This window comes from Xiphophorus couchianus, chromosome 2, assembly GCF_001444195.1.
Source record: "Xiphophorus couchianus chromosome 2, X_couchianus-1.0, whole genome shotgun sequence".
Lineage (NCBI taxonomy): Eukaryota > Metazoa > Chordata > Actinopteri > Cyprinodontiformes > Poeciliidae > Xiphophorus > Xiphophorus couchianus.
Genome location: NC_040229.1, coordinates 5,045,683 through 5,071,924, shown reverse-complemented (window position 1 = coordinate 5,071,924; position 26,242 = coordinate 5,045,683). Strand labels below are relative to the sequence as shown.

Genomic DNA, 26,242 nt, shown 5'->3' with positions numbered 1-26,242 from the left:
AGTCGCTTCGGTGCGAATACAGACGATTACCGATGGATCTACAGACACAGGATGGACCAGCATCAGAGGATTCAATCTCAGCTTTTATTTTGATAGTCCAATTCTGCTGATCAGGAAGAGAATTTGAATATTAGCTCAATATTCAGCTGAGAGCTAAACTGTAAATGTTTGACTTTATAAACTCCTCCATTATTTAGTGAAAACCATTGTGAGATTTTAACAATGGCAGCAAAATGCTTCACATGCCACAGCTGTATTTCCCTCTGAGCCTCAAACAGAACGTTCTGAGTCCAGTGTTCACACACACACACACACACACACACACACACACACACACACACACACACACACACACACACACACACACACACACACACAGCTCCAGCAGCTTCCCAGACCACAGACGGCCAGCCGGGTTTAATCATGCGGGGCAGCCATGCGGATGGAGCGAACCTGCATTCTGTGTGCTGCAGCCTCTGCCCTGCTGCTGATAAGGCCCCAATTCCTCCTGCAGCACAAAGCGCCCAGTCACCTGAAAGACCGGGAGGAAATGACTAACGACTAATCAGAGCACCTGGCTTGAAATGACTTGAACACATTAAGAGGAGAGAAGAAAGAGCTGGTTGGTCGAGTTCGGAGGCAGGACTGGAGCTTTGGGATCGACTTTTATCGCCGTTTCTGGTTTGTTTGCAACATGAAGGCCTCAAGAAGGCAGAAAGCGACAGCAATGGCTTCAAGCAAAGAGAGGAATCTGAATCGACTTCCATTCAGATCAGCCTCTTCATTTCTCCCTGACCCGACATTAACCGGGTCCTCGGATCCACCGCGACCTGGATCCCACTTCCACCGAACCCCCGACCCGGACAGTGGAGGTCTGCTGCATGAGGGCTAAACGAGGCAGCATGACACACACACACACCCCGGCCCGCACACACACAGGCCTGCACACACACACACACACACACACACACGCCCGAATACACACATGTTAAAACATGTTTGTTTCTCATTCAGTGGGTAGAAAATCCAGGAATCTTATTTAAGAGTAGCAGTAAAAGTAATGTTTTTCCATAGTTACTCACTTAATCGTAATTAGTTACTGCCCAACTCTGTGTAAACGTGTTGTACAATATTTATTCTGATTAAATGTTATATACGGTTATTCTTCAGTGCAATAAATCAATTATTCATGGGAACAAAGCATTTAAAATAAAATGAAATTGAATTTTACAAACATAAAAAATCCTGAGTAAGTTAAAGCCTATAAATAATGTAAGAAAAAATAAATCTAATAAACCAAAAGTAAGCTACATTGTATATTTTATTTGTGAAATAAAATAATCTGTATAATTGAAATCTTTAATTTCTCAACTCTAATCTGTGAACAAGTTTCTCATTTTCCATCAACTATTTTACTGATTAAAACAGGAAACGTTGCTGAAGTTGTGTCAAAATAAAAGCTACTTAAAGTCTGATTGTGTTGGAAATCCATTTTTTTAACATCCAGGTCTTCTTTTTAATAAACTGATTGTTAGAGCCATAAATAGGAAATATTTAAGTTATTTGTATGATGGTTTGTTTTTTATTATATTTAGTAAGAAGACTGATATTTGTTCAGTCCATTTTTATTGTGAAATTTAGATTTATTTTGAAAGGCTTGCTTCCTGTCGGGCCATATATTGTATTAGAAAAACTTGACGGATTACCAAGACATGGAGCAACATAGTTTTTGACCGTGTAAGCTGTGTATGTTTTGGAAAAGGAAAAAGAGGAATTGTTAAACTGATGTATCGTCATTTTTGTATTTGCATTTTTTCGTTACTTTTTACTGATAAAGAATTTTCGTTAGATTCACGGTTTGCACGCGTCCTTTACTTCCAGTGTCTAAGGAATGACACAGATATTGGATCTGTTGCCATAACACTGATAAACAGGAAAGTGTTGAGTAAAAACAAACATTCAGCTTCACTGTTAGACCTTTTATTGTAATTTTACAGTAACTTACTGGCAACAGTGTTGCCAGTAAGTTACTGTAATTACCATTCTACAGTACCTTTACTGTTATATTTCACAGTTAATTTTTACTGAGTGTGCTTTACAGTTATAACTGCTTTACTGTAATTGTATTTTATAGGAAAGCTGGTCTACTGTAAACTTGTTTCACAACATAATGTCAGAGTTTTACTGTAAATTAAAGTTTACATTTCTTTAATATAAGAATATTTTACCATAAACCGAAAAATTTCATAAAAGAAATTTTAGTCCCAGTACTGTGAATAACAGGTATTTATTTTCAGCAGATTTGTAGAAATAAAATCCATTTACATATTCGCAATGTCATAAAGAACAATGTCACAATACAATATAATGTGCTATAAAACAACAAAACCATAGAACACATTTCCTACATCAGAAGAACTTTTATTCCATTCGTCAAACAAAATCAGTGGGATCCATCTTGTGGAAGCTGAACTGTAAAGAATAAGACAGACAATGTGGGAGGTCATGAGATGGTCAGGAAGTTATCTACATTTTCAAATCGACAGGAAGGTTGACAAATTAAGCTGAAGTGACAATGTTCAAATGCATAAAATCTTTGTCATAAAGCAGCATTAAGTTGATAATTTGTTTAAAAAAAAATCAATTGGACTGAAGTGATAATAGAAGCTGCATAAAGAATGAGCAGGACTGGCTTCACTTCAGGTTTTTGGATTGTTTATGGCAAAAGCAGTCAGTCAGTCTTCAGTAATTCAAAAGATTGCGTACTATAAATGTCCCCAAGGGGACGATGAAGTACAACAATCTTTTTAGTCATTTTGTTGGTGCTGACGGATTACTGCAAAGGTGTGCCTAATAAACTGAAAACTGCATCGTATAAAAATACACCACACTTAAACGACTACACACTTATACATTTCTGTGATTTATTAAGAGATGCAGCGACATCCACTTTTTACCACGGACACAGAAAAGATGCAGGCTACTCTAAAGGGCTATTGTGTAGGAATCACATGTCATTTATAAATAATCATTAAAATCATATTAAAAAGGCTAAAGTAAAGTCAGAGCATGCAAGATAGGAGGAAAAGACAACAAAATAATAAACATTTACATTTGGTAAAATACTTACCTAGTTGGAAGTCCTCCATTCAAATTCAGCAAGTTGTTGGAAGAAGGTGGTGATCTGGGAGTTCACACTGACTACTTTCCTCTTGACAAGACTTCCCGTCTTGCGGCTTGTATCGACTTTGGCTGTGCATTTGGTACCAACATCTGGATTGATCCTCACAAAGAATCTTTTAACAGAAATAAAATATATTAATTGTATTTTTTAATGAAGACGTACAATACAGCAATCAGCTATGGTTCTTCACCATAAGTCAAACTGTCATTAAATTTAATTCATAAATGGCTTGGTGTAGAGTACTTGCCGTTGTATCATCTCCAGCGTGGTGGATGCTGACTCCTGATACTCCAGATTGAAGACATAATATGACCCAAAAACGACAGCAAGGACGCTGGCAAAGTCATGTAGTTGGTCTGGCTGGAAAAATACCTTCTCCTCCATACTGACCATCCACCGGGTTGCAGACATCAAGCTATTTCCTAAAATAGACAAACCCTTGTCAGGCTAACGCTAGTGAGTAAAAGTACAGACTACCATAACAATTACATACATTGCTACAAAAAAATTATAGTGATAGAAAATATTCCTCTTACCAAGCATGATTACCCTTGGTGTAGTGGGCAAGGTCATTTCCATTTCAACAGACATCTTGGTGGAAGATACCTTTAAAACATAAAAGGAAAACTCTCTTAAATATGAATTACTGGTAGTAATTTATATTTAAAGGGCCAGTTCACCCAGATTACAACAGGTTTTTGAGAACCTCATCCCGGAGACTAGACTAGACTTTACCCCTACATCCTGCTACCACTCTGAAACAGCGGATGTGAATGACAGTTTGTGGGGCTAAATGCATTTTTTAAAGCATTACATTCCACAAGTGTTCAGTCTGACTTCTGCAATGGCGGTGACTCCTGTGCATGTGGGACCTGAATGCAGAAAATGTTCTGAAGGAAGCAGAACATTGCTCTATTCCACATGCAAACCGATAATTAGCTGTGTGTTGATGTTTCTTCACATGACTACAAAATTCTGTAAATTCTGAAGTACAAATGCTGCAGAATTTACACCTGTACATAGTTGCACCTGTTAGTACTGACTTAACTTTAAATTTACAGGAGCATGGTTTAAACATGTGAACAGTCCTTATATGTAACCAGGGTTGGAAATTAACTTTTTTGTCCACCTGCCACTGTGGCTGAACAAACTCAAAAAATAACAGAAACTACTTTAATGTTTTTCACCTTTGTCCTCATTTACAGACTCTTATACACTATGTTGGAGATGTAATGGTACTTTTGCAGGCTAACCAGCTGTAGCAAGCTCAAAGTTATAGATTAGGTTAGCTGCTCCTCTACATTTCCAGACTATTTAGTGGCTTCAAATATGTTTGAAGAGTTGTCTTTTTACCTGTTGTCTTGTCTTTTGAAGAGATGAAGCTATGTTAGCAGTCAGCAGGACAGAACTGCACAGCCACTTGGAGGGAAAAAGCTTGGGAGTTAAAACAAAAAGTCATCTGAAGAAAAGAAAAAAAAAAGAACAACGTTAGAAATTCATCCTTGCTGACCTACGTAGCTAATCTGCACTTTTAACATTTGCAAGATCATGGTTTAAACAAATGAACAGTCATTAGATGTAAAAAAAAAAAAAAAGAAAAGGGGGGGGGATCAATTATCAGTTAAGGTTATATAAATACAAAGGATGTAACACCAATGCTAGCAGACACTCAGCACTGAGCTCATCTCAACCCAAAGCCGCCCGAGGCGGCAAAAGTCAAGCTAAAACCTTCAACGGTAAAATTAGCACCTTAGCTAACGTTAACTCCGAACCAGCTCAAAAAATAACAACATCATATTTTCCTTTCTTTCACCTCATTTACAGACACGTAACTTATAACGTTGCAATATGCCAGTTATATAAAACACCAGTTAGTAACGTAAAGGTAACGTTATTTTACCAGGCTAACCAGCACAAACCAGCTCATGCTATAATGCTAAGTTATAGCATGATAGCATGATGCTATAAGCTACGTTAACTCCATCTAAAATGTACATTTCCAGACTAGGTTTTGGCTTCAAACAGTTTTCTAAGAAGTGTTTTTTACCTGTCTTGAAGAGCTGAAGCAGTGTGAGCCCACAGCACGGAGACAGAGCTGCACTTGCACTTGGAGAGAAAAAGCTGGTTGGAAGCGAAGCCACGCTTGATGACGTAGCTAGATAAACTGCATTAATGTTAGCTAGGATGTGAAAAAAACAAAAGTACATGCTCTCTTTCTGCCTTAAAAATATGTTAACCACTAAAGGAGTAAAAATACAGAAACAGGGAACCACGATGAAGCAGCTATGATGACCGTTGGACATCAAATATAATTCTTACTGTATATTATAAGTACAGTACCACTACTGTAATGTGTAAACAGTAAATTACTGCAAATTCAAAACATACAGTAAGTTACTGTAATACTATGTACTATACCCATAATGCAATGCAAACTACAGTAACTACTTGTAAAGATGTCTTATGGTAGTTTTACTGGGCATTTTGTGGTATTTAACTGTACAAAATACAGCAAAGGCTAACAGTGTTCATATCAAAAAGCTTCTTTATCAGTTGTTTAATTTTCTGTCAATTAAACAACTGATAAAGAAAAATAGATTAAAACATGTCAAGATATAAAACTTCTCACTTCCATCTTAAATCCAAAACTATATTTATCTTCGTCTCCAAAAAGCCAAAAACTGATGATTCATTTCACTTGAGAGAAAAATAACCCAAAATATCACAAAATCGTAAACAGTTCATTCATTTTAGACTCACAAACCTGATTGTAAAAGTGAAATTTAAGTTGTCTAACTTTTGATTTAGTTAAATTATTAGGAATAATTTAACTTTGCAGAATGCGTAGCATTTAAGAAGTTATACTTTAATGCCATGATTATTCCTCATGTGACACTTTTCATAAGCTGGTCATCTGGTTACAACTTTAAAATTAACTTATGCTGTTTATCAACAAGAGTTAAATGAGTTAGATTAAAATAAAAGAATCATAAAATAATTTTCACTTGAAAATCATGAGCAACTTATTTGGGACAAAATCTTAAAGTGTCTTGATTCTGTCTTGGTTTATAAAATATTTCATGGTATTACACATTTACATGGAGTGTACCACAAATAAGCAAAACTGTCTATAAATCTGAGATAAACTATTGTGTTACATTTTATTTTTCATGTTATTTTACTGATGCTGAGAATATTGCGGCCCGCTGCTAATAAGTTCCCATTTCTGGGATGAATAAAGTTCAACTAATATCATCATAAATAAAAGAACAAAAATCAACAGATAAATGTTTAACTTGGTTCCTCATTCAGCTTTTCTCTGCAGACTTACAAAGTGTCAAAGGTCAGGCCGGCCTGTCTGGAGGTCACCGGATGATGAACATGAACTTTTAACAAAGTTCATGTTCAGCCAATCAGCTTCTGCAGGCTAAGCCAGGCCAGATGTTTGATTCATGAAAAGTAATCAGAGTATCTCTGCCTCCACAGCGTCAGCAGCATTCAGCTGATTCCTCTCCAGATGGAGGTGAAGCGCGTCCGGGCGTTAGGCCTGGCAGAGCGACGCACAGCTGGCGGCTTTGGAAAATCAATGAAATTCCATCCGACACGTTAAAGCCACGACAGAAACGGCCTCTTGTTCCTCTAATTTGCTTTTCAGTGAAAACCCAAAAACCCTCCATGTTCAATCCTGACTCCACGATGTCAGATACATCCCAGCTCCCGGATTCTGGCAGTGAGCGAAGCGGCAGGAACACGTGCTCAAAAGCAGATGTAGATGGAGTTATTTCCTGGTGGATGCTGTCAGGTCGGGTTATGAATACAGATGGCGGCAGTGAAAGGCAGCTGAGCAGCTGTTCATTTGTTCTAATGGAAACTACTTTATGACACGTCCCTGCTGCCCCAAACATTTTCCCTGACAGGAACACACAATGTAAGGACCCATCACATTAAAATCCTCTGAAAAGATGTTTGGACAAGAATGGAACGGAGCAATTTACCGTCTGTCTTCCTGAGTTTCCTTGTTCTAACCGTCTTTCTCTCCGTCTGTCCTGACGTGTTTCTACCAGTCAGAGAAGAAAAACTCTCAGATGCTCCAGCTTCCAAAAATAATGCAACACGATTTCCAACCTTTCGCTCTGTATGATAGAGTCACAGACATGTCTGGATTTTCCTTTAGAGCGGTGGGTGGTTGTCATGGTTACCAGTTTGCAGAGAAAACTTTCTCTGATTTTCTGCTGTCCTCTTCAACGTGGGGTCCCACAGGGTTCAGTTTTAGGCCCCATTCTGCTCTTCTCTTCTCTCCATCACTATGCGGATGACAAGAGGCGGAGTGTTTCTCAGTAGACTGTCCAAATGCTTGATCACTTTTTTTATTTAAAAAGCAAAACCAGAAGTGATGGGTTTTGATGGCACTTGTGTGTGGTGTGTTATGAGAGTCGCCGCCGTTAGCTTCCTGATAAGCAGCTTCCTTCGTCTGCTGACCGTCTGCTGACCACGCTGTCTCTCTGAGCAACGTTGCAATCCATCCAGAACGCTGCAGCGGCCATCTTTACTGGTGCAGAGAGTAAAGATGGCTGCTGCAAGAGCTCTGCTGGGGGACGGCTACCTTCTTTTTCTGCAAGCCATAAACCGTTCACACAGAAGTCTGGTTGTGATTGCATTTAATTAGTAGCAGGAGCAAAAAAAAAGAAGAAGAAATAAAATAAAAATAATTTCAGCAAAAGATTTGAACTGAGCATCCAGACCTGATTTAAGAACGTAGAGTCCAGATAACAGATGTTAGACTGATCATCTCTAATCTGGTTGTTAAATTGATGCAGATCTTCAATTGAAAATATTTAAGTTGAGATTGATTTAATAAATAAAATCCACAAATAAAACAAGAATCCAGGATTTTTTAAAAGAAATCTTCATGTTTTAAGCAGCCTTTGTTCTCCTGAAGGAGGTTGGTTACATTATGTTTCTATTCCTGAAAGCAGAGCGAGTCTCTCTTCTCTCTGTCCTTTCAAACCCAAATAAAAACACAAACCTTCACTTTTCACCCTTTGGTTTTAATCCTCATCCAGTGAAGGTGTCAGGACATTTAATGAGCTCACCTGTTCGCTCTTTCTGTATTTCAGCTGCTTCTGCAGCTTGTTTCCAGACATAGACCTGTGATGAACCTGACAGCTCGTTTACAACGTGACATGCCAAGTCTGTCTGAGAAACAGACAGACTTGAAATAAACAAGAAGGGAGAGAAACAGAAAACCTCAGAGGAGCTGCTAGCATCACAGTTTGAAACATCGCTCAATATGTTACATTAAAAATACATGAGCAGCAAACAACAGTTTGATCCAGTTAAAGAAATCATTCAACTCTGAAGAACATGGTGGGATCCGACAGAATAAAACCGATAAATTATGCTTTGTGACTAAATGACAATTTTTTAAAAAGTTTTTAACACAAATTTCAGTGGGAAAGTGAGAAACTACAACAGGAGATGTATTTACAATCCATGCATGAACCAAAAGGTATTATGAAGATTATGAACAATAAAAATCATCTGACTTTGCTTATAAATTAGAAAATGTAAACAACCCATTGTTCAAATAAAGAAAATGACAAAAGTAAAATATTTTAACACATTAGTTTTGATTATTACATAGATTTTTAACGTGTTAAATTGCATTTTTTTTCTTCACACAAAAATCCTGAACCGGAATCTTTGTATTTTGTTTCTGGTACACCCATAAATCTGACGCACAGGCTACATCCGCTAACAGCAGCGATAGAAGCAGCTTCTCTTTTCCCACCGCGGTTTAATTTCTGCTTCCAAACAATCTGATTGGCTGCTCCAAAAGACTGTTGTTCTGTTCAAGTTGTGCTAAAAGAAGCTAACCTGTCAGAAGCTAAGCTAGCCTGAAATAGCATCTAAACGTTAAACATGTAGCAGCAAACGCTAATGCTAGCGTCCCCAGTCCACATAAAGAAGCTCCATCAAGAAATGTGTGCAGTAGAAAACAAAGGCAGCGCTACATGCTCCTCAGAAACATGCTAACTATTAAATCTAGAAACACGCTAACTGTTAAATCTAGAAACACGCTAACTGTTAAATCTAGAAACACGCTAACTGTTAAATCTAGAAACACGCTATCTGTTAAATCTAGAAACATGCTAACTGTTAAATCTAGAAACACGCTAACTGTTAAATCTAGAAACACGCTAACTGTTAAATCTAGAAACACGCTAACTGTTAAATCTAGAAACAGGCTAACTGTTAAATCTAGAAACACGCTAACTGTTAAATCTAGAAACAGGCTAACTGTTAAATCTAGAAACACGCTAACTGTTAAATCTAGAAACACGCTATCTGTTAAATCTAGAAACATGCTAACTGTTAAATCTAGAAACACGCTAACTGTTAAATCTAGAAACACGCTAACTGTTAAATCTAGAAACACGCTAACTGTTAAATCTAGAAACAGGCTAATTGTTAAATCTAGAAACAGGCTAGCTGTTAAATCTAGAAACAGGCTAACTGTTGTTGAGGAAAAATGATTATTTTTAGTGCTTAATACAGTTAATCTTACGGCATGTGTAAAAGGTATATTCAACACTCTTATTTTGAACAAATTTCTTTATTTTGAACAGGTTTGTGTTAAGCATTCAAAATTAAACCAGATTGAGCAAGCATTCAGACAAACAGGGGCCAAATGCAGATCCCCAATGGGGCCTCCCGCTGTGCGGCCACAGCACAGGAGGCCATAAAATTAGCATTTCCTGCAGGGCAATAAATTGAGCTTGGGAGAGAGAGACCTGGTCTGTTCACAGCAGATCAAAAGCCTGCAGGAAACCAACATCTGGGATGGTGTGAAAACTTAATACAACATAGAAGATTGAAACCGCTAACATTTAATTTCTAAGACATTTTTCTAAGTATTAATACCATGTTTTTACTGAAGATTGTATTATCTCATTTTAAAACTACTAAATGATGAATGTATTTGAAAATTGTATTATCTGTGACTATATCAGAAGCAAATGGAAATTGTTTAAATGAAAATGTTTTGTTTAGTATTAGAAAATTGCTCAGGAATTATACCTTATTTTGTTCTGTTGATTTTATGTGTTATTTTTGGCAGGACTCAATCTTTTGGGGTGCTGAGTGCAGAGAAGCAAAACTGGGGTTTGTAAAATTAACATTTCCTTGAACTAAAAATTATGGGATGTAAGTTTCTTTGAGAATTTATGTAAGGAGAGATAATGAGAGAGACTTTAGATTTCACAGGTATCTGTGAAATCTTATCTCAAGCTGTTCTGTACCCAGAATGACCGTAGAATCACAGGGGATCAGGACGCAGCTGTTCGCTCTTTTGTTTTACCAGAGACCAGATGGCCTTTGATCTTTGGCGTAAATTAGGGGGAGTTTCTAAGTTTCTCTGAGTGTCCAAGGTAGCTTCCAGTTGTTCAACTAATGGAACGCCTTACTTGAATATATTAAACAGGAAAAACACACCTATAGTATAAGACTTAGTGCACAGCACTAAAAATTCAGAAAGCTGCCACTATTTTGCTTTTTTGCAGCAGCTATCTCCAAAGACGCGTCTTTGCCTTTTCTTTGTTTTTTTCTTTCTCTATTTTTCCTGTCTCAAGGTAATGAATGAATATTTCTGTTTCTCTGTAGTTTTGTATGGGATTAAACTCTGTGATTTTGTGACGTCAACGCGCAGTGTTGTTGTTTCCCTGCTCGCTGCACGCCGCCCGCTGAGAGGACCCGGAAGATTAAGGAAGAGAGAGCCAAACGTTTTGTCCAAAGTTAATTTTAAATTATTCTTCCTTAACACTGTTAAATCTAGAAACACGCTAACTGTTAAATCTAGAAACATGCTAACTGTTAAATCTAGAAACACGCTAACTGTTAAAACTAGAAACACGCTAACTGTTAAATCTAGAAACATGCTAACTGTTAAATCTAGAAACACGCTAACTGTTAAAACTAGAAACACGCTAACTGTTAAATCTAGAAACATGCTAACTGTTAAATCTAGAAACACGCTAACTGTTAAAACTAGAAACACGCTAACTGTTAAATCTAGAAACATGCTAACTGTTAAAACTAGAAACACGCTAACTGTTAAATCTAGAAACACGCTAACTGTTAAATCTAGAAACATGCTAACTGTTAAATCTAGAAACACGCTAACTGTTAAATCTAGAAACATGCTAACTGTTAAATCTAGAAACACGCTAACTGTTAAATCTAGAAACACGCTAACTGTTAAAACTAGAAACACGCTAACTGTTAAATCTAGAAACATGCTAACTGTTAAATCTAGAAACACGCTAACTGTTAAAACTAGAAACACGCTAACTGTTAAATCTAGAAACACGCTAACTGTTAAATCTAGAAACATGCTAATTGCTAAACTGACAGTACGAGTGGATGTGATTCATTAGTCTGTAATACAACAAGTGAAGTCAATTCTGAGTGAAAGTTAAAAAAAAGACCAATTAAATCAGAAACAGTTTTCCAAAACATCTTAACGCTTGAACGTTTTTTTCAGAGATCTGCTCAAAAAATAAATACAAAAAATGATTTCTACAAATCTCAGGAACAACAACGATTATTTGAATAATTCTGGTACAACAATAAAGATAAGTGCAGAGTCTATAATCAACACTAACTGAACAAAATATCTGCTTAACTAATACAGTTTGTGATATGAATATCTCTATGAAACTATGCAGTTCCAATCTAGAGATCAGATTGATCATGATGAATCGATTATTGAAATAATTGTCAACTAATTTAGGAATTATAACTAGCCTAGCACTAGCAGCAGAAATGGCTCCTGGTCTTCAGCCAAAGACTAAAGAGAAATCCTCCAACACTAAAATCTGAGGCCTCCATCTTGTTTCCATCTGGTGAAGAAGGAAGTTGCTCTCAGTGACTTCAGAGGTTCTTGGTGCAGCGCCCCCACAGGCCAGGAGGGGAACAGGTTGGTTTGACTCAGAGAACCACAGCAGCTGGAGGTGGAGCAGATGATGGAGTTCTGGTTCCAGTAGAACCGGGTAGACTGGACCTTCAGTATTGGAACTGAGTCTTGTTGAGGTTCAGATTGTTGTCTCTGTCCTTGAGATGAACCGTTCGGGTTAAAACAGCGCCCTCTCCAGTTTGCTTTGGGATCGTTCTGTTATTTTGTATTTTTGTTTGTCCGGCTGCTCCTCCGTCTCACCGCGGTAAAAACTCGAGTCTCAGAAAAAGAGAAGCAGTCATGTAAAGCCTGGACTAATCCGTGACACCCGTTAGCGTTCCCTCACTGTCAGACTGACGGCTCTCTGCAACACCGTCAACAGGAATATCGCCCCCTGCAGGACAGATGGATTTTCTCCTGGACGTGGCCCAAAAGAGGCTGCAGAAAAACTGAGAGGCTGAGAGATACAGAGCAAACCTGAGAGGCAAAAATAATGGAGTGAGTGAGAGTCCAGGGTGTTTGAGTGACAGGAGCGATAAGGTCCATCATGCCGTAGTTATGAGCAGCCGGGGCAAACGGCATATAAGCCCCGTCAGACATGCTGCAGAATTAATGGAGCCGGGAGCCGCGCTGCAGACCAGACCCAAGTGGAAATCAGGATATTGGTGGATAAGGAGGAATGAAATAACAGAAGGTGAGACGCCTAAAGGGGAAACGTGCCGGAGTTCGAACATCTGGGTTCTGGCTCTGAATCAGCTGGAACAAAATTCAAGCAACTGCTTTTCTGATTCACTCTGAGGACAAAATCACAGAAAACCTGGAGGAAAACGCAAAGTTCAACAGGAATCAGCAGCGATTACAGATTTCTGAAAGCTTGGCATACAACACTCTGTGTAACGTTACGATACACAGAGCTGATCTGTTTTCCCAGCCTGATAAGGAGGTAAGGATGTAACCGAACCGGGAAACCAAATGGGCCGGAGCGGAAAACGAAACAGAAAATAACTGAAACTAAAACCTTAAAAACCTGCAGATTATGACAAGGAGTCTGTTCTGCTGGACGGGCAGAAAAACGTTTTTATTAATCTTATTTCTTACTTTAAGAGTGTTAAAACTCTGTATATCTGTTGCTGCTGTTACTCCTGAATTTCCCTTGGCAGAATAATAAAGCCTGTTTCTATTCTATTGTATTTTTTAATTAATTAAAAGCCAGATTCCTAAACTGACTTAATGTGAAAAATTCACCCAGCTCCCTAGGTGAATTTTATTTGTTTAAATATAAACTGATGGAATTTGATACAGTATGGAAACTTACACAATAATTTAAATACATTTTCTTTCTCAACGGTTGAAGAGAAAAATGGTTTGTGAATCAAATGGCTGGACAGTGAATGGTTCTCTGTTTAAAAGGTTTCCTGGCTCATCAGAGTGATGAGATGCTGCAGGTCTGCTGCAGCCGCTGCATCACCTCCGGCCCCTCCAGCATGCTGACGGTCATCAGAAGATCCACGGCGGCTGAAGGTGGTCAGGGAGCTTAAGGCCTCAGCCTCTTGTTTTATAAAAGCTCCATTCCTCCACGCTGCTAAACGGATCTATCCCCAGTGAGGAATGAGAGACGGACACGCTGCACTCTGCTGCACCCTCTGAGCTGGAACATTTTACATCGCTGCCGCGCTCCTTACAAGCTCCCCTGACACCTCCATGCATCACAGCAGGGCTGCAGGGGCGGCCGGCCAAACTGCCATGTGTCTTACAGCATGACAACAGCTGTGGGCATTTCCATTAAAAACACACAGCTCAAGAGTTACAGCTGCACCTCTGGGTGCAGGCGGTCTCTGGCCACCAGGCCTCATTCCTTCCTCACCTCCAGCACCAAAACGAAGGGATTAAGAGGGACAAGAAGAAAACAGCAAAATGGGCAACTTTGGACAGATTTCACATGAGGCAGCACAAACTGGCAATAGCTGCCACTTTGTACGAGTTATAATCCCAGACAGGCCTCTGGGGGAATCAGTTAGCTTGTTAGCATTGCACCTTTTCCTTTAGCTTCTGCTGACTGAACAAACCAGAACAACAAACACCGTTAGTCCAATTCCTGCTTCAACACGCCTCGATTCTGCTCATGTTCTGATCCGATCTCCAAACCTCCAGCACAGACCGCAACGACCAAGAGCGACGCTTAAAGGTGAACGTGTCCTTTCACTCCTCCAGGACTTTACGCATCAAACATAGCATTTCAGCAGCGTTCCCACAACGTTCCCTCAGCGTTCCCTCAGCGTTCTCTCAGCGTTCCCATTGAGTTCCTGCAACGTTCACACAGTGTTCCCACAGTGGCCACTCCAGTCATCTTTACCAAGTCGACTGAGTAAATTCACGGTAGATGCCGTCGTCTCTGGTTTCTATTGCACTTCTTTTCTGTCGGAGGATTTTTAACAGAGTGATACCTCTGTATTTAAAAGCTTTCTGTCAGGAAATCTTTGGATGTTTTCTAACTCTTTTCAGGAATAAAAATAAAGTTTCTGTTATTAAACATGAACCCATTTTAAAACAAAATGTTTCCAGCAGCTTGAATCTGAAAACAGGAAATAATTGGAGAATAACTCCAAATGATGCAGCTGATTCAGATTAAGATTAGGAGCATAAAAATCTGTGATTCTTAAATAATGGTGAATTTTCAGACAGAAATCAAAAATACGTGCACAGGTGAGCCTGTGGCCAGCCAATCAGAAGCTTCCAAAGCCATGTGTGGTTTTATTTTACTCACAGTTGGAAACTGAATGTAAACGTCTGGTTTGAACTGTGAGCGTAGAGCTACAGGTTTCAGTGGAACGAAGCCTCTTCCTGTTCCTGGTCACCACGTTTTCATGTGCAGTGGTTTGCTAACGCGCTAAGCTAGCATCAGCGTGTTTCTATATTGTGATGTGACTTGTTGATAGGCAGACATTCATTTTTGTTCCTCAGTCAGTGCAGCATAGTGATGACATCACACAGACAGAAATCTCTCTTTCATTGCAAATCATTTTTTAAAGCATAAAAAAGCTTAATGATCCAGAAAAATCCAGATCTGTCAGAACTAGATCATGAACTAGATCATAGGGTGAATTCAGTAAAGCTCTGAAGTTTACTTGTTTGGTCCAGACCAACAGATTTGATTTCATCTTGGGCTTTTCTACAAATCAACTATAATTTGTAAACAAAACCTCACATCTTGGCTCCCATTGGACAGAAATGCTTGGGGCGGGACAAAGCACGGACCAGGAAGTAAACAAAGTGAGTTTCTGTTGTTACACCATAAACTCCAGTCTGAATGTGAAGAGCAGCTCAATCAGCTTTCATGATGTGATTTTTCTAAAAGCTGCTGCAGCTGAATTATTAGTCAGAATCATCAATATTAGAAAAACACCAACACAAATGTTGCGTTTATGTTTCCACGAACAAACGCAGAGAGTTTGTTGACCCCGACAGCAGAGCAGCTCAGCGCCTCACCAGAGGATGGGTGAACTCCGGGGCGTGGTCGTTCTTGTCTGTGATGGTGATGGTGGCCGTCGCTGTTCCTGTGAGGCCCACCTCACTTCCTGCCATGTCCTTGGCCACGATCTCTAATTCATACGTCGTAGTTGGGAGAGTCTGCAGGAAAAACACCGAGAGCCAAAGTTTAAAAAGGAGGAAAGAAAAAAACACTGCAGTGCAAAGATGAAGCATCATAAGGATCCATAATGTTTCATATTAATCTTCATTAACTAGTCTCTACATAGAGCAGTGGGATTATTTATGATCATAGTTTAAATAAAAACATGAAGAGCAGAAAGAAGAAAAAACACTGAAAACAAACCAAGAACAGAATCAGAACCACAGGAAGGTTCATCAGAACCACAGGAAGGTTCATCAGAACCACGGAAGGTTCATCAGAACCACAGGAAGGTTCATCAGAACCACAGGAAGGTTCATCAGAACGGCGGAGAAACGGAGGTGAAGGATTTAATCTGCTTGAAAAAATGGCAAAATTATTTCCAACGTCTGAGAATCAATTTCCTCAGAAATCAAGTGAAAGAAGAAGGATGGAAACGAGAGCGAGACTGGAGGACAAAAAAGGTCCGTCCATCCGTCTGTCATCCATCTCTCATCCATCTCTCATCCATCCATTCATAGCAAAAACACCAAATGTTCTGCCATGAGACAAAGGGTTGATCGACTCTGCGTTGGTTAATCTGAATCCTGGATCTGCAGCATCCAAAGCAAAGACAGATATGATTCACTGTTTCAGAGTAAAAGGCCTGAAGGTGGAAAAACGCCACTTTAATTCACATTTTCATTTGTAAAACATTTAAAAACCTTGTATCATTTTTGTTATACTTCATAATTATGTGCTGCTGTGTGTTCATGCGTCACATCAAATCCAATAAATACTTTAAAGTTTGAAACGTGACAAAATGTGTCAAATTTCAAAGGGTTATGAATTATTTTGGAAGAGGCTGGTGTAACAATAAATAATCTAGTGTGTGTGTGTGTGTGTGTGTGTGTGTGTGTGTGTAGGATTCTGTTTTCCCTGAATTGATGAGACTGAAGTGCAAAAAGGCAAATTAGATATTCAATCCATTTTCTGGTCTGCCAGCATTCATGATCCATGATAAAACTGAAGAACTGTAGCTTCTAAAAGGGTTGGGGATTTATAACGATCAGAGCAGCAAAAATAATTTGTTTGCATAATTTACTTCTAATAGAAACGTTAACTCCGGTGAATAAATAAGAGCGGAGAAGCCAGAAATGATGCTGGGATTTCTGGGAATTCTGGCCTTGTGGGCTGGAAGCCTCTGGTGAAACGCCGCGCCGCTTCTCCTCTGAGAAAACGCCGCTGGATTGTAAACTGACCTTGGACCACATGCTCAGTCTGCTGCTCCCAGAGCAAACACACACACACACACACACACACACGATCACAATCTACAGCCTGACAGACAGAAATGAAGAAATAATGATGCTGATGTTCCTCACAATGAAAGACAGAGAGGAGAAAATAAATTACAGACGTTACTTTATGGAATCCATCAGAGGAGAAGCGGCGCGGCGTTTCTCAAAGCATTGCAGTTTCAGGATGTTGGTAATAAATGTGGAATATTCCAGCTGTAGGCTCTATTATGATGAATGTTAGCTAAGATTTATCCGTATATAAATATAAACGTGTATATGTATGGCTTCCTGTAACCCTAACAGCTGATGTGACTCATATGAAGCGTCTCTTCGTATCTCAGCTCCTCAGACAGTCAATCAGATTATTGTTGATGAAACTGATAAGCAGCTGAGAGCTGAGACCAGGAGACTGTCATCCTGAGAGAGAGAGAGAGAGAGAGAGAGAGTGTGTGTGTGGGGGTGTGTGTGTGTTTATCAGTGACATGTTTATCAAACTTATTGCTCTGAACAGTTTCATCTAAGGCCGACAGCCGTGGATTTAATAATCAGGGGATGAAAATACAGGAGTGAAGTTTAAAGACTTTATCAGATGAAGATGAAAGAAAATCTGATTTATTATCAATAAAAACTGAAACATTTGATGCTGTTTGATCTAATATTTCACCACTTAGACTAAAAATAGAATAATTACTAAAAGGGAAAAAATCAGAATATTCTTAGAGAATAAATAGTGAGAACTGAACATCAGAGAGAATTCACTGAACTCATTTATTTTATAAGATCAACAGGAAGAGTTCTGTCCAATCGCTGCTCAACTTTAGATTGATCTTAAAAAATAAACATTTATTCAATGAAAAAAATTAATGATACTTAAAGAAACAAAATTAATATAGAAAAACTATAAATGATCCAAAATTATTAATAATAAACTATCTAAAAATAATTCATGATAAAAACACAAATCAAGATGAATATTAAAATTTTTTAAAATAATTATAAAATTAAATCCAACATCATAGATTACACCATCCATCCATCCATCCATCCATCCATCTTTTCATTGCACAAGATTTAACTTTAAGTTGATCCTAAAAAAGAAAAAAAGAAAATGAATTAAATAATGATAAATTAAATATTTAACATCAAACAAAATAAAACAATCAAAAAATTTAAATGGCCTAAAATTAATGTATTTTTATAATTCACTATGAATTCTAGGTGCTTTTAAAATTCTACTTAAATGAAAATGTGCCATCCTGCTGTATAAACATGTAATAAAGTAATGTTGATTTCTGGCTGCTCTCCAGCGGTGAAGCAGAGACGAAGTGGAAGACGGTGAGCAGGTGTTTCCATCACACCTGCTGCGCCCAACAACACACTCCAGCTAGCAGATGGTGCTCCACAGACCTGTGAGTTTATTAACTCCATGCACACAATCACACACCAGTGCACACGTGTCAGCTCTGCAGCGCTCGAACACACACACACACACACACACACACACCTGAGCGTTGCTGTGGCCTGCAGCTGCAGCGCGGCGAGGCTCTGGGAGTGCTGCGGTCTCTCTGCTGTCTCAACACATGGAGCGCAGACTCCTCCAGCAACTGACAACGTCTTAATGAGCGTTTCCAAAGTCTCAACTCAATTATAAAGTCTCCGGCACCGCCTGGCCTGGAAGGAGGCTGCGATCCGCTGCAGAGCGGGCGGGAGGCAACCGGGAATTTTTCCTCCAGGTGTTGAAAACTTCTGGCAGATTCTGATAGAGATCCTTCCTTCAGACGTGAGGATTTGTCAGAAAACGCCTGACTGAACCTGTTAGCAGCTGCGCCATCACGGTTGGTGGAAATAACTCTTTATAATATTTTAACAGAAAACTCCTCCTTATAGGGACCTCTGGGTAGGAAGTCTAAGAATCCTTCAATTAAATTTATCTCCTAATGGCAGCAGCACAATCTGACAGGGAAAAATGTTGAAAAACCAAATAATCAGCAAAACTCATTTAAGGAGAAATTCCTGACAAACATAAAATAAATTCAACGTTTGGCTGGCAGAAATTTCATTAAACATTTTTTATAACTATACAGTAAAACTACAGCAGCAAGTAAGAACATTTATTTAAAGAAAGTGGTTAATTATGAACCTGATATTCAATGAAAAAGATCAGTTTTATTCCCACAGAGTGAAAAAAGACGTTTTATTTTGTTTGGTTGAAATGGAGGTAAAATGTAAAAGATGTGACCTCTGACCCCCAGGATCTGACTACACAGACATTGTTGTTAATTTCAGTCAATTAATTCTATAGATTTTGACGGATCACATATTGTTTTTAATATGCAGAAATCCTGACCTGGAACCTTTGTATTCCCGTGTTTCTGGTACACGACTAAACCTGTCGGACCGCTACATCCGCTAACAGCAGCTTCTCTCTGGGTTCACTTCTGCTTCACATCCATCTGATTGGAAAAGACTGTCGCTGTGTTCAAGTTGTGCTAAAATGAGTTAGCCTGTTAGCGAAGCTAGGCTAGCGTAAAATAGCATTGCAATGCTAAGCATGTAGCATTATAGTTGAGTTAGTTATTCAATAATTTAGCAGCAAAAATGGCTTTGAGTGGAAAATGTTGCTTATTGTTGCTTCCTCCCACAAACTAGCAGATAATTTTTTACATAGATATTTTGCTTTTTGGAGAGGAAGGTTTTTTCTCTAACATACAGACAGACGGGCAGAAAAATGTAATGTACGTTAAATAAATGGCTCATTGTGAACCGCCTGCAGTTAAACAACAAGATGGATGGAAACAGTCCGTTTCTTCCCTGGAAGAGAGAAAAGACGAGTTTCCCGGTTTGGTTGGAGTGGAGGGAAGCTGCAGTGGATAACCGAGGGGAGAGCGAGCCGCCTGGCGCCGCAGAGACACACCAGCTCTGTGGAAAGGTGCAATATTATAATCAGATTGGTGGTGGCTCTTTTGTTCTTCAGGCCTTTTCCAAACCATCATTATAATGATGACAGGTGTTAAAAGCCTGAGGAAAAAATCCACCAGAACTTCCATGAAGAATCAACACTCATTCATTAATGCTTCATCTCTTTATATTTCTACATCTCACTGATTTTCTCTGGTTAAAATTCAAACCTTTAAATCGACGCTTCATATCAATAAACTGCATGTTTAAGGTCTTAAATCAGACTTTGTCCATCGTCCAATCACGTTTCTTCCTTCGCATCACATAGAATAGAATTCAACTTTATTGTCATTGCACTGTAACAAGTACAAGCAACGAGATGTAGTTTGCATCTACCCAGAAGTGCTCTACGAGATATAAATATTTATTTACAGATGTACAAGACTATGTATGTATGGACTATAAGGGGTTATAGCAAAGAGATAAACCTGCAGCCGCTGGCCGTTTCTCTGCTGACGCTTCCAACACATCAGAACAAAATAACGTCTGAGCTGAGATGTTTCTGAAACAAAGAAAAACTTCACATGCTTGGACGACTCATTTCAACGAATGAAATATTATATGTACTATAAGAAAACCAACAGGAAAAGTTTTGTTCTGATAAGTTAAACATTTGGGTTTGTTTCCCATCAGTCACTGTCAAAGCTCATTCATCTGAAAAACAGCAGCAGCCCTGAAATTCATAAAGCATATAAACTCAAAGCATTAATAAGCTGCTGCTGTCGGACAAACGGAGGCAGAAAAACCACAAGATTTACTCTGATTCCTGAGCACAGCGTCAAACTGAGGAGAAACAAATATGAGTCTGGAAACGATCATGATAAATTTATCAATAAACGACAACAAAAGATTTCAAAAATCTGAGTGGAAAAACAGCAGTGAAGAAACAAAAAACCAGGAGAGACAGGAAGAGGAGGAGATGGAAGAGCTACAGGTAAGATAATCAGGTGAGAGGAACAGCTGCTGCTGGCGGCATGGAGGGAGAAAACACCATGGATTTATGAAATATTAATAACAAACAGAAAGGGAAGCACTGATCCAAAGTAAATGCACAAATAAAGCAGAGAGTAAACTAAGAAACCAAACAAATAAGAAAGAACAAATAAATAAAGATGTAAGAAAATAAATAAACATCAAAGAAATGCTGAAACTTAAATATATATAAATATCAAAGGGTTAAAAATATGAAGTTTCCTCCAGGATTGTTCAGATTTAACTCCATCTGTCATCACATCACCTCTGACAGCAGGATGCTGATCCACCACACCACAAAGATCAGATGAGTCTACTAATGCTGTCGCCATGGTTACCGCTGCTGCTTGTTAGCTAATGCCAGGAATAAACCCAATCCTGTTTCATTTCACTCTGAAGTTGTGCTCTTTGTTTCTTTCCACATGTTTAGAAAATAACTTTATATTTAGAGCAGAAAGAGGCGAGGAGAGTTTGGGTATCAGACCGGACAATCAGAGTGTTCTGGTTCTGGTTCTGTTGGGTTTCTCCTGACTCTCCTGTCGTCTGTTTCTAAATTCGTCCTCCTAATCAGAAAATGTCTGATCTTTACAGAGAACTCAGAGAAATGCACTGATTGAGTTAAAGATGTAAAACACAGTTTGGTGTTTGTGTTGATCCTCATGCATGTTGTGCAGAGAGAAAATCTCTGGACATTCAAACATTTATTTTCTCAGAATCCCTCATTTTGATGCTTTTTTTAACCTATAATCTGCATCTGAAGCAAACCTGCAGCCGCTGACCGTTTCTCTGCTGACGCTTCCAACACATCAGAACAAAATAACGTCTGAGCTGAGATGTTTCTGAAACAAAGAAAAACTTCTCAACTTCCCACATTTTTACTATTTAACTGCGTTCAACTCGACTAAAGGTCATGAAAATAAATTGTTTTCTAGCTGCTTCTCATCCACAGACACACCTGTGGAATAAATATTAATCTTAAAGCTCATGAGCAAAAAGACGGCTGGTAAAACTTTTCACATTTATTATAAACATTTTATAGAATTACTTTATTCATCCCAGCTGGGAAATTATTTACTTTTAAATTATTTTTTGTTAGACAGAAAAATAATAATATTCTATATGCTATAATGTTCAACCCAACAGCTGCATTAAAAAATAAATCAAATCATGAATAAACCCAACAGCTGCATTAAGTTCCAAACGAAGCTAAAATTAGATGAAGCATCTAAAGCATCAGAGCTGATCGAACATCTAAAGGCCTTAAAACACGGATTATATTTGAAATAAAGATATTTTATCTCATATTGTAAACTATTCATAGCCTGCTCTCCTCTGAGTCGCTGAGTCCAAAATCATCCCTGAGGAATCGGTTCCAGCAGACGAAAAACTGGGCCATGCCTTGACCTTTGACCCCGGCGCACTGTCCTCCTCCCTGGTGAGTTTCTGCTCTAACACCGAATGTTCCAGGAATTTCAGAAGTGCATTAAAACTGGGGCAACAGCAGGAAACACAGACCTGGAATCAAACCCACAACTAAATAGAAGGTTTGATAAATTGGGACTGGAAAGAGAAGCTATAAAAATACGCTAAAATTTACAATAAATGATCTGATCAGCAGCATGAAGTTTAAGCTCCGCACAAGGCTTTTTATCTCAAAATACTCTACAGTAAAATGTCAATGACACAGTGTGGCTGATTACATATTTAAATAAGCTGAGAGGTAAAACTCAGGAAGTGACATACCTAACAGTCTGTTCAGTTTCCTGTTGCTGCTGCAGATGCATTAAACTGCATCACGCCTGAATCACAACTGCATCATGACTGCATCACGCCTGCAACGCGACTCAGAACGGGTCGAGTTTCTGCAGCCGCCAGATGTTCAGAACGACGAGGCAAACGTTTTCTCTTCATCCAGACGCCGTTCATGCCTCGATTACGCTGTTTTTCTGGTTCAGGTATTCATCACCAGCTGCACTCTGTCCAAACACATCACACACACGCCAACACACACACCCACACACACACCCACACACACACCACCATGCAGCATTGTTGTATTTCTGACGGTTTTCTTCCTCTCACATAAAAAGGTCACTCATCAGTAAAGTTTCTGGTATTTTATGTAATTTGATGGTTTCTTCTTAAACAGTTGAACAAAAACTTAAAGCTAATGAACAATCCTTTCAGTTGTTAAGATGAAGTCAAGTTGCATCTAATGGTCTAATCAAAGCCCATTTCTTTGCTATTTATTATCTGAGACTTGGAGCCGTGGCGGTAAAAATAAAATTAAAGAAGAAGAAGAAAATTAATTAGCCATTGTGTTGGGATCAGAGAGCGCCCGCCGCATGGAAACAAAGGATCTAAGCGCTCACTTCGTGTTCCGTTGGAAAGACGAACGAGTCGAGTTCAAGAGTCTGGCTGCAGTGATTTCAGCTCCTCTCTGCAGAGAACAAGATGAATAGCTCAAATAATTCAGCTGGAAAGAGTCTCTACAAAATACAGAGCGATTCAACATTCATTCATCTGAAACAACTCCCCGTTTCCCCCGGCTGAAGCTCAAAGCGCTGCCAGATTGGGTTCTCTCCTGCTTCCTGTTTCCAGGCTGAGCTGCAGTCAGTTCAGAGCAGTTCCTCTCCGTTTGCTTCGTCCTTCCACTAAATTCACATATTTTCTGTCTCTGAAGTTTGATAGAAAATACAGGAAGTGTTTCTGTTTCTCTCACAGCTGTTAGCAGCCATGATGGAAATTATAAAGGAGATTCTTGGCTTCCATCCATAACCACCTCCTGCAGATTTAATAGCTGCACATAAATAACACGCTGGCAGCATCACTGAGACTCTCCTGGGATTACAGAGAATATCCAGCTGAAAGTAGACATGGTCTCCAAACTGGCAGCTCTCAAACACGAGCAAATTTCACACACACAAACACGCCCACACACGCCTACACCCCCACACACACATTTCTGGGCAGGAATATAATCTCATTAGCACCTTAACACACACAGAACGCCCAGAGGAACCGTCGCTCTGGGTTAGCGCTAGCTAGCAGCTTCCATGTTACAGGGATGAAAGTTTCAAAGCCGTTCAGGGAACGAATGAAAGAACAGACGAACGAATGAATGAATGAACAAACGAAAGAACGAAGTGAAGTCATGTCGGTCATGACGTTTGCTCGTACATCAGCTTTTGGATCAAAGATCATATTTAGGGATTAGATCCATTTTCTGAGCTCAAGTATAAAATGTAGAGCTAGGCATCCTGGCTGTCACTTCTGGAAACATTTTGCTTAAACTCAAGGCTTCGTTCACAAAAAAATGGAAGGAAAATCGTCTCCAGTGATTCTGTCTCCATGCAGGGAGGTCAGTGTGTTTTTATCTGCAATATCAGGACTAATAAGTGACCTTCATCACCTCTGGAGATCAACTCCATGAAGGACGACGGGCAGCAAATGTTGTTATCAATAAACTTCTTCCAGATCACGGTTTGTTTCCAACGTTTTTAGCACAATAAATGTCACAAAAATAAAACAAAAAAACAAGTTTAATCAGATTATTTCACATTCTCCTCCTTGCCTGACTGAAGCTGATTCAGAGCTTAAACTACCACATATCCGTGTGATTTTGATATTAGTAAAGTATTTTTATAAATTAAAGGAGATCAATGGACATAAAAAACAGTAATCTAAAAATAATTGAATATAGTTATGTGTTGTTATCTGAAAATGTTGCTCTGGTTTATATTATTTTTATTGTGGACCAATTAATCCAGAAAATATGACAGATTAAAAAGTGACCTGCAGATTATGATTAGAAAATGGAAAAATACTTTAATTCTAATTATTAAAGCAGATAAAAAAACATCTGATTTAGACCTGAAGCAGACAGAAACATTTCATATTGGACATGAAATGTTTAAACCTGCAAAGATCTGAAATGTTTCAGAGGGGAAATGATCAGCAACCTGAAAATCATCAAATATTTAATGTAGAGAATCAAAATGTTGCGTTAAATGTAGATCAGATTTCATATTTATCTCCTTTAGGATCAAATCAATGGGTTCTGCTCACTTCTTAACAAAGATTCTGTTTCTAGAATATTTCTGTCATTTAGTAAACAAAGGACAGCGACAGGCTGGTAAAAAAACCTCAAATTTCATCGGTTATTAGAAAGCAGAAATAAAAGTGATGTTAGGATGATATTTAATTTATTCTGATGCCAGCTAATATCCCAACACAGGATTAACTGGGATTAGAAAACCACTGAAGACAGAAATAGTCTAACCATGAGTTTCATTTCTGCAGAGAAGCTGGAGCTTAGCGTTAGCTCCCCTCTCTGCTTTGATAGGCCTTGTTGATCACTTGGCTTGTAATATTTCTTTAAATGTGTGAATAAAAAATAAACTGTTTCTCAGGATTGTGTCGCGTTTCTGATGGTGGATTCAGAAGAGAATCTCAAAATGGCCGCTCCTCACATCTACAGTAGTTAGCAGCAGTGGAAACACGTTTAATCAGGTTTGACTGACTGACTGACTGACTGACTGACTGATTGATTGATTGATTGATTGATTGATTGGCGGCTTTAAAGTGAATTTTACAGATCTCTAAATAAAATGAGCAGCTAAATGTTCATTTTATATGATATAGAAAAATTATCTACAAAAATAAACAATCTGGAGAAAAAGCAAAGCCATGACAGAATGGTTTCTTTTTACATTTCTACAGCAGCTCTTTACTTTGACTTGACAGTTCCGACCTGAAATGTGACTCGGGTCTGACCTGTCCAGTGAGACGCCATCGGGTTAACATGGCCGCCGCGTTAACATGGCCGCCGCGTCAGAAGTTAATTACTGTGGGATTTGTTTTGACCTCAGAGAACAGCAGATGTTTGGTTACAAGTCAAAAGAAACGTTTCAGAAATCTGACAGTTAATCTTTGGTGACAGAGACAACAATCAGAGGGCAAGACGCTGCTTTACTTTGACTAGACATTAAAAACATCACACATATTCTCCAGAGAAAGGAGACGGCGTCCAGGTATTTTAATAGGAGAAAATCTTACAGTTCATGTGCAGCAGGACAGCACTGACATCAGTTACTGGAGTTTTACCTCAAAAGGTTTTGACCTTTATGCCCAACAGCATTCCAGCTAAATCTGTAGGATTTTCAATTATTCTTGTTTTGATCACTTTGTTTTGGCTGAGCAGCGTCCAGATTTCCTCCAACCGTCCACTCTGACCTTTAGCAGCCATGAAGCATCGTGTTTGTTTC

The 26,242-nt window shown here is 38.9% G+C and overlaps 1 protein-coding gene and 2 long non-coding RNA genes across 6 annotated transcripts in view; all 3 read right to left on the bottom strand.

The window, feature by feature from the left end:
- Positions 1-26,242, bottom strand: part of cdh13 (cadherin 13, H-cadherin (heart)) — a 299,673-nt gene that overhangs the window by 58,282 nt on the left and 215,149 nt on the right. For all 3 annotated transcript variants that reach the window (XR_003597525.1, XM_028033098.1, XM_028033112.1), the window contains one exon: positions 15,624-15,764. Coding sequence is in view for 2 of the 3 variants with exons in the window: in XM_028033098.1 (XP_027888899.1) it covers positions 15,624-15,764 (141 nt within the window). In the remaining variant the exon portion in view is untranslated. The remainder of the gene's footprint in view (positions 1-15,623; positions 15,765-26,242) is intronic.
- Positions 2,269-3,373, bottom strand: LOC114154228 (uncharacterized). Its single transcript, XR_003597526.1, has 2 exons — positions 3,131-3,373; positions 2,269-2,472 (listed from the first exon to the last, which is right to left on the bottom strand). It is a non-coding gene; the product is annotated as an uncharacterized LOC114154228 (long non-coding RNA).
- Positions 3,512-5,503, bottom strand: LOC114154233 (uncharacterized). Of its 2 annotated transcripts, XR_003597528.1 has the most exons (4): positions 5,232-5,503; positions 4,538-4,643; positions 3,721-3,790; positions 3,512-3,606 (listed from the first exon to the last, which is right to left on the bottom strand). It is a non-coding gene; the product is annotated as an uncharacterized LOC114154233 (long non-coding RNA). The 2 variants fall into 2 exon arrangements; XR_003597527.1 differs by lacking the exon at positions 5,232-5,503 and having other exon boundaries at positions 4,538-4,797.